The sequence below is a fragment of the Delphinus delphis genome, chromosome 20, assembly GCF_949987515.2.
Source record: "Delphinus delphis chromosome 20, mDelDel1.2, whole genome shotgun sequence".
Lineage (NCBI taxonomy): Eukaryota > Metazoa > Chordata > Mammalia > Artiodactyla > Delphinidae > Delphinus > Delphinus delphis.
In genome coordinates this window covers 32247400-32255228 of record NC_082702.1, presented here as the reverse complement: position 1 = coordinate 32255228, position 7829 = coordinate 32247400, and the positions used below count along the sequence as shown (strand labels likewise).

Sequence of the window (7829 nt, the reverse complement as noted above, 5' to 3'; positions counted from 1 at the left end):
GCCTCTGCTAAGGAGGCAAGTTTCTCAGGAGGCATGGGGAGAACTCATGAGATGATGCCTGTGGAATTGCTCAGTCAGTGAGCGTGGCCATTATTATCACTATCATGATTATCAGTACTGTGAAATTAGCATCACCATCACCAGCGGGTCACGGGTGGCCCAGATGGGAAGCGGGGCAGCAAACACACATGGGGTGCAGTAATGTAGGCAGGGGAAGGGCTGACCACCAAGGCCCCCACTGTGGTGGCCCCAAGGAAGCCATGTGGATGAGGCCAGGGCCCTTGGCCGGCTGCTTCGAGATCAGAAGGTGAAGGGCGCTCTGCCAAGGAAGTACATCATCACCGGCATCCGCTCTCGGGGCCACACGGTCAGAGCTGGCCCTGCTCCACCCTGGGGTCTAATGGGGACCCGCCCAGCCCTGCCTGGCCTCTATATCCCCTTCCTCCCACACAGTGTCCAGACAGGACTCAGTTTCCTGCTAAGCCCTCTGGGCCTGGGGAGGGTCAGGGCCACTCATGGGGCCTGGGTGGCAGGTGGGAATGTGACATGGGCCCCAGGCACTTCCTCTGCAGGGATGGCTGGGAGGGTGAATGCCCCGCCTCCCACCCAGCCGCACGTCCCGGCAAGGGGAGAGGGTGGACGGCTTTGTGAACTGTGACCTGCTAGGCCCACCACTGGAGACCCACCCGGCCCCTGGGCCCTCCAGAGGGGCTCATGGATGCCTGTTTGTAATGAAGAGGCTGGAGACCTGCAGACCAGGACCCAGATCGTGTGCAGCACACCTGGGAAGACAGAACCGGGGACTTGGCAAAGTGACAAGGGAGGGTCCGGCAGAGCCAGAGGGAGGGTCACCTCTCCTGGGCCCCACGGGGGCTGGGGATTGGCCTGGGGCCACTTGGAGCCCTGGGACCGCTAAATTCCAGGGGAAACCTTCCCCTTCTGCCACCTCCCACCCCCAGCTTGTCCATACGGCTCCAGGTGGGCACCTGTCTCCAGGTGCGAGGCCTCCAGTACTCTGGCCAGGCCTGGCCAGCACTCACACCCTGGCCACTCTAATCCATTTCCCACTCCAAAGGGGAAACAAACCTGGCTACGTCCTGGTGGGAAGAGTGGTCCTATTGTCCAAAGTCCCACAGCCCAGAGAAGCGCATGATAAGAACCATCAGTGTCAAGGAGCACCACGGAGCTGTCAGGTGGCCCGTGCAGGGCGGGTCACGAGAGGATGGGACCCGACCCAGCACCCCAGCCCCACTACCTGAGCTGCCCTCGGAAACAGAAAGTAGGTGTCAAGAGAGTTCTTTGAAGTGGGAGAATTTGAGGGGAGTCCCACCTGCCCGGGGGAGGGGGCTGGGTCCCTTCCTTCCCTGAGGATGGGGTAGGTATCCCCTCAGGTCTAGCCAAGTGATGGGGGTCTGAGAGACCCGAGAGAGGTCTCTGAGAGCGGAGCTGGCTCTGATCCCACCCAGCTGCTCAACCGGGACACTGTGGGGAAGGTTTGTCCTCAGGGGTTGGGGCGTAAGAGGAGTCCACCACCTGGAGAAGGTGGAGGCAGAGGCCAATGGAAGCAGCAGGAGGAGGGGTTGGAAGAGAGGCAGGGGGCAGGGGGTTCCCATGTGCCAAGGTCCCTGCAGGTCCCCAAAGATCCCACATTCACGCTCATCCCACCACTGCCAGCCCACTCCTAGCCACCAAGGCACCTCACACCCCTCCCGTCCAACTGCAGAGAGTTGCCTCTTTCCCCAGCCTGCGCTCCCCCCAGAGCAGCCAGGAGAGGAGGGAGGAGACTGCAGGGGCGGAAGGCTCAGGTGTGGGCCTGGGCTGGACCTGTGCTGGACCTTTAGACCTGGACACTGAGAGCCGTGATCGAACAAGACGGCTCCCATAACTGAAGGGGGACAGAAACTTATTTGACCTGCCTCACCTGTGTCACAGGATGGAGAGGAGAAATTTGCCGGGACCAGTTTGTAAGGCAGCGATGGCAGAAAAGTCCAGTCGTTTCATTCTTGCAGCCCGTCCACTTCACACCGGGCAATAAACTGGTTACACAGGTCCCGCGACCAGCCAAGGGCTGAATTCAGCCCTCAGACGTGATTTCTTTGACCAGAGAATATTCTGGATTAGCCAAGTTTTTTTAAATCAGGGGATTTTACACCAGCACGATCTGGATTTCTTATTTGTCATAAAAGGCAGGCAGTCTGGCTACACGGGCCTTCAACCCTCCGAGGTGGCGACCGGCTGCAGCAGAGCAGCAGCTGCATCCTCTGCGTGGGGCTCGTAACCTTCAGTTCACCACAGATCACGCGCAGCTCCCCCAGCACTGACACCCAGTTGCCATTCCTCCCCCCACCTTTGCCCTGACAACGTTTCCAGCAGATGTCTTTCACACATGGCCCTCTTCTATTGTTCATGTTTCCTGATTGGCCCCCAGGTGTTTTTTATCATTGATTCTTAAGAGAAGCACAGGAAAAAGCTCAGAAGGAAATTCTTGCCACGGTTGGTTAGGCGATAACAGCTGATTTTTATTTTTTCTATGTACTCTTCTACAGCTTCCAAATTCTCTACGATGAACACGTACTTCTTTTTAATATGAAGACAAATGAACTGGTAATTACAAAGAAAATCCTCCCCATCTTTAAGGCTGAGAGCCAGATCAAATTTTGCCTCCTACAGGAAGCCTTCCTGGAGTCCCAGCCAGGAATGAGGGCTCCCCCAACTCTGTGCCTGTACCTCTAAGAGTTCTTGTCTCATGCATGCCTCCCACATTAGACTGAGAGCTCGCAGGGGAAGCGACCAGGTCTGGCCACCTGTGTCCAACAGAATTAACCGTGATGGGCTGCGAGGTGTGCTCAAGATCATCTGCAGGGGTTCTACGGAGCGTGTCAGGCTCTACAAGCATCACCAGGGGAGGCGTGTCTCAGTCTTTGGAATGCTGGGGTGGAAACAAATTTGGACTGCTACGTTCCACAGTTCTTGCCACAAGAGGGCTTCGGGAGCGGCTGCGGGCCCCTGTGAGGTGTCGGCTTGGCAGTGGTGAGCTAGGGTGATGCAGCTGTGGAGAGGGCCAGATGGGAAGATGGGCCTAGCCCAGCCCAGAACGTTTATACTAAGCCAAGTCAGGGGCAGGCAAACGCCCATGCAGTAGATAAAGGTTTACAGTAGGCACCAGGTAGCTCTTGGGAACCACTACCCAACATCCAGCATTGGAATTGGGGACTCCGGGCTGTGAGTGGAGGGCTAAGGAGGTCCAAGGAGAGGGAGGACCAGGAAGGGGAGAGGGAGGGCTAGGGAGGCTGACAAAGGGTGATTGCCCTGGGCTCAGAGGGCCAGCATAACGACAGCCCGGCTCCCTCCCTGGGCTGTCATTATGCTCCAGGGAGGGAATGCTCCTCCTCCAGGGGTCTGGCTCAAAGCTCTGCCCCAACTCGTTTCCCCTGCGGGCCATCCTTAGATTAAAATGACAGGGGCTACAGAGCGCCCTCATGGTGATCACCAGAGACAGAACAGCTACGGCACATTCTTGTCCTGGGCTGGGGCACAGGGCCAAGGATGCCACCAGCCTCCAAGGTCCAAGGCCTGCAGATTCCAGCCGTGAGGGCCAGTCCAGTGGTGGTGCATTAAGACCAGCCTTGAGCCCCCTGAGCTGGACCCAAGAGGCAAGTAGCCCCCCGGCCAATTCAGAAGGCCCAGCTTGGGAGTCTGGCTGCCATGGCAACAGCCCCATCCTTCCGAGGTCCTTGGGCCTTCTCAAGTCTCCGGCTGGCTTGGCCTGGCTGCAGGGGCCGCAAGCAGCAGTGAAGAGAGACCACAACTCTGCTTCCTCACATCGGCGGGGGGCTGGCGGCCTAGATGCGGCTGGACGAGGTGCTGCCCGAGCTGATAGGGAGCCTGGTACTGTCCGAGCTGCTCTTCAGAGGGGAGGGCCCACCCCGGGCCTGCAGGCGCATGGACCAGTACCAGAGGAAGATGAGGAAGCCTGTGGGGGGCACAGGGCTCAGAGGCTGGGGGCAGCCCCAGCCCAACCCCGCTCCCTTCCTTGGACCCAGATCTGCCCCTGTCCTCCTCCCTACACAGGTTCCCCACACCGATGTGATCCCCGGAGCACCTGCTATGCGCCAGGCACTGGGCAGTGCCCTGTACGTCATCTCACTTCATTCTCTCCAGGTTCCTTGAGATCAGACCTCATCATTACTTTTCTGTTTTACAAACGAGGAGACGGAGGCCCATGAAGATAAGGGGCCTGGCTGAGCCAGGAGTCAAGCAGCAGTGGTCAGCCTCCAGAGCCCACCTGCTTAAGTACCATGTGATACGCTCCTCCCCAAATCATAATACTGTGATTTATTAATGGCTCAGTAAATGTGTGCATTTATGAGCATGATTTATAATCCCTACAGAGTCCCCTTCACGTCACAGATGAGAAAACAAAGACTCACCTCCCTCACACACCACTCCCATTGCATGGGGACCCCATGCAATGGGGAGGACTTGGGCAGGAAAACAGGGAGGGCAAGGCCTCCTCCCTACCCAGCGTGGCCAAAAACAAAGGTAGGTGTGTGTGTATATGTGTGTGTGTGAATATGTGTGTGTGTGAGATGTCGGGGGGCGGGGGTAGAGGGGTGCAGGTAGAGCAGGAAGGGACCCTGATGGCATCAAGCCAGGCCCTCATGATCCAGCCCCTCCCCCCACCCCCGCCTCACTACTCCTTAGCCGTGCTCCTCACTATTCTTCCAACACATAACCTAGTTCTAGCCTCAGGACCTTTGCTCATGCTTCTCCCTCTGCCTGGAGCACTCCACCCCTAGACCAGGTCTCCTCAGCCTGTACCATGCGCTGCATCCCCTGGGCGTCTGTTACAAGGAGGATTCTGACTCGGCAGGCCTGGGGTGGGCCAGAGTCTGTGTTTGTAACAAGCTCCTGATGATGCCGATGCTGCTGGTCTGAGAAACACACTTGGAGTAACGGGCCCTTGATCTCTCCATGGCTCGATCCTTCTGTTGTCTTCAAATGTCTCCTGTACAGAGAGGCTTCCCTCCTCCAAGTGTCCCCCACCCAAGCTCAGACTGTCCACAACATCGCCCACTATTACTTCCCTCCTCTCCTAGATGCCCTTTGATGTCTGCGACCTTGCTTGTCACACCTGGCCTTCCCAGTAGAGATGAGCTCTGTGGAAGCAAAAGGCCCTTGCATGACCAGTTCACAACTACAGCACTAGGGCTTAACACAGGGCCTGTGCACTATAAGTACTCAACAAAGACTTGTCAACTATGGCCTGGATGCCCCCATTTTACGAATGGGAAGGCTGAGGTCCAAAGAAGGCCCTTCAGGTCATCTGGGTCATCCCTTCCCTGGTCTGTGCTCTATATATGGGCACCCTGCCTGGGCCAGGGGGTGGGGTTTTCTCCATGCCTACCTTGGAAGGAGGTGATGATGCTGAAAAAGTAGAGGACCACAAGCTGGAAGGTGCCAGAAGCAAAGGAGAAGAAGACCAAGGCCCAGGGCAGGCCGAGGACCAGACTGAGACCCAGCAGGGTCAGCACGTGGGGCCACTTCTGGGCGTGTGGGCGCAGCCGCACGATCTGCACCACCATCGTGCCCAGCATGGCCATGTTGAACAGGAACACCAGGCTGAAGAGGCCCAGGTTGGTGACGTGGCTGACCAAGGAGTCCCGGATCCAGCACCTATGGGCAAGGGCACGAAGTTTCGTTGCAAGGCCGGGCTGGCACGGTGCTTCCTGGGCCCTGGGCAGGCACCACGGTGAGCCCGAGTACAGGACAGCTGCTTTAAACACCACTGACTCAAGGGCCAAAAAGCCACTCTCCTTTCAATTCTCCTTTATTCCTTCTCTGTAGTCAAGAGAAAGGCTTAATTTGGTCCTAAAACGTTTTTAACACTTCTAACACTTGCTAGTCTCCCTTTTCAAAAAAAGCCAGACTTTAGGCCCACTGCTTTCATCAAGAATTTAGTACCAGGGTTTCCTTATTCCTGTGTTTGCTTTCATGACTACTCACTGTTCATGACAAGTAATGCTTGTTTCCCATTTATAGTTGATATAATTTTTTAAAAAATACATTTAATAAGCCAGATGATTTAAAGAAAAAAATTAAACAAATAATAATACAGATGGCACAAAGTGATGCAAAATCAGCTGAAATTTTCAAAACACTGAAGGAATGGAAAGGGTTCCTTCCTAGCCTAGGGCTCAGGAGCCCTGGAGTCTAGTCTGGTTCAGGGGGACACACAGGCCAGGCCACCACCAGCTTGGGTGAATTAGGTGAGTGGAGGAGGACTGGACTTCAGCCCCACTCATCCCCCAGCTGGGTGCCTTTGAGCAGCGTGGTGTGGATTCCTGCCTTCTTTGGGTCTCAGCCTTTCCATTTTTCCATGGGGAAGAGGATAGAAGGGTGCAGCAAAGGAACATGCTGGAGGCTCAGCTGCTCCAACCCATACTCCCACTTGCAAGTGGGGAAACTGAGGCCCAGAGAGGGGCTAGGACCTGTGCAAGGTCATCTGGCAAGTGACTGGCAGATCCAGGCCCGTTCTCACCCTCTCTGAGAAAAGGGTCACCCCAATACCTCCAGCAGCTTGGCACCCAGGAGTCTCCTGGTCAGCGTGACCTGGGCCCAGGCTACTCTCTGACCTCTGCACCATGAGGCCCACCTTCCTGCCCCCACTGCACAAGCCACTCACATGGAAGGGTAGATGACACTCTCTGGGGTCCTGTGCACAGCTAGGATGATGGGGCCATAGTTGTTCACATCCACCAGTGCCACCAACGTCACCAGGAAGATGGGGAAGCCTGCAGGCAACAAAGCATGGAGCTCCATCTCCCGCCCTCTGAGGCCTGCCCTCCCCTTCCCTCTGGTGAGACCCCCTCTCAGACCTGTGGTCCCAGAGCTTACCCAGTCCCATCTGGGGCAGGTCCTCCAAGCTCGGACCCACCCTTCTCCTTTCCAGTTCTGGTTTCTCATAAAGGGAGCCCATCTCCCCTGACCTTACCCCTGCACCCTCAGCATCCTGGGGCCCCCTAGGGGAAAGGGCCTGCAGTTCCCTGCTGAGGGGCTGGCTGTCACAAGGAGAGACTGGAGGAGCAGACAGGACATTGGTGGGGTGGAGGACAGTTCAACAGGGGACATCTAGAGTTATACCCCGAGGGGATGTCTGCCCTGGGCCTCGACCTTGTCCATGAGGTGAAGATTGAGAGCTCCCTGGAAGGGTTGCCCACCACCAAACACCTGGATTTTGACAAAGAGCCAACTCTGAAGGAATTTCATATATATCAATGAAGTGAACCAAGAAAGGGCCGAATGAGAAACACGGGAGGAGCCGCAAGCTGGGGTCGGGGACATGTGGAGGTTGGTGGGCCTGTGCAATGTTCAAGGACTTGTGGTGTGTGCCCCTGGGCCTCCAGGTCTGACAAAGAGAGGTCTGGGCCACAGGTGAATTGGGTTGCTGTCGGCCAAGAACAAATACCAGAGCCACGGGGAACCTGTTCCCTGAGGTTCATGGGGATCCACAGGCAGGGCCACCATGAGCCTGGGTGAATCAGGTGAGGACTGCATTACGGCCCCACCCATCCACAGCTGGGTGCCTCTGAGCAGTGCACAACCTGCACATCCATACATGATGGCTCCGTCTGCAAACCCCACTCGTAAAACAGTGACAGATGCAGAGAATATGTGAGCGTTTCGTGGGGACAGGGCTCATCACCTCATCCTCCTAAAGAGAACCTTGACCTAGCCAAGGTAAGCAACCCCTGAGAATGGGTGAGTGAAGGAAGCAAGTGAGGGAATGGTCAGAGGGGCAGGTGGAGAAGTGGAACCAGGTGCCCATG

General features: G+C 56.6%; 1 protein-coding gene across 8 annotated transcripts in view; it reads right to left on the bottom strand.

The window, feature by feature from the left end:
- Positions 1 to 2131: 2131 nt before the first annotated feature.
- ADGRG1 (adhesion G protein-coupled receptor G1) overlaps positions 2132 to 7829 on the bottom strand; it is a 40414-nt gene continuing 34716 nt past the window's right edge. For all 8 annotated transcript variants that reach the window (XM_059998825.1, XM_059998828.1, XM_059998822.1 and 5 more), the window contains exons 12-14: positions 6686 to 6794; positions 5408 to 5676; positions 2132 to 3973 (exon numbers count right to left, since the gene is read on the bottom strand). In XM_059998825.1, coding sequence (XP_059854808.1) covers positions 3843 to 3973; positions 5408 to 5676; positions 6686 to 6794 — 509 coding nt within the window. In that variant the 3' untranslated portion in view covers positions 2132 to 3842. The remainder of the gene's footprint in view (positions 3974 to 5407; positions 5677 to 6685; positions 6795 to 7829) is intronic.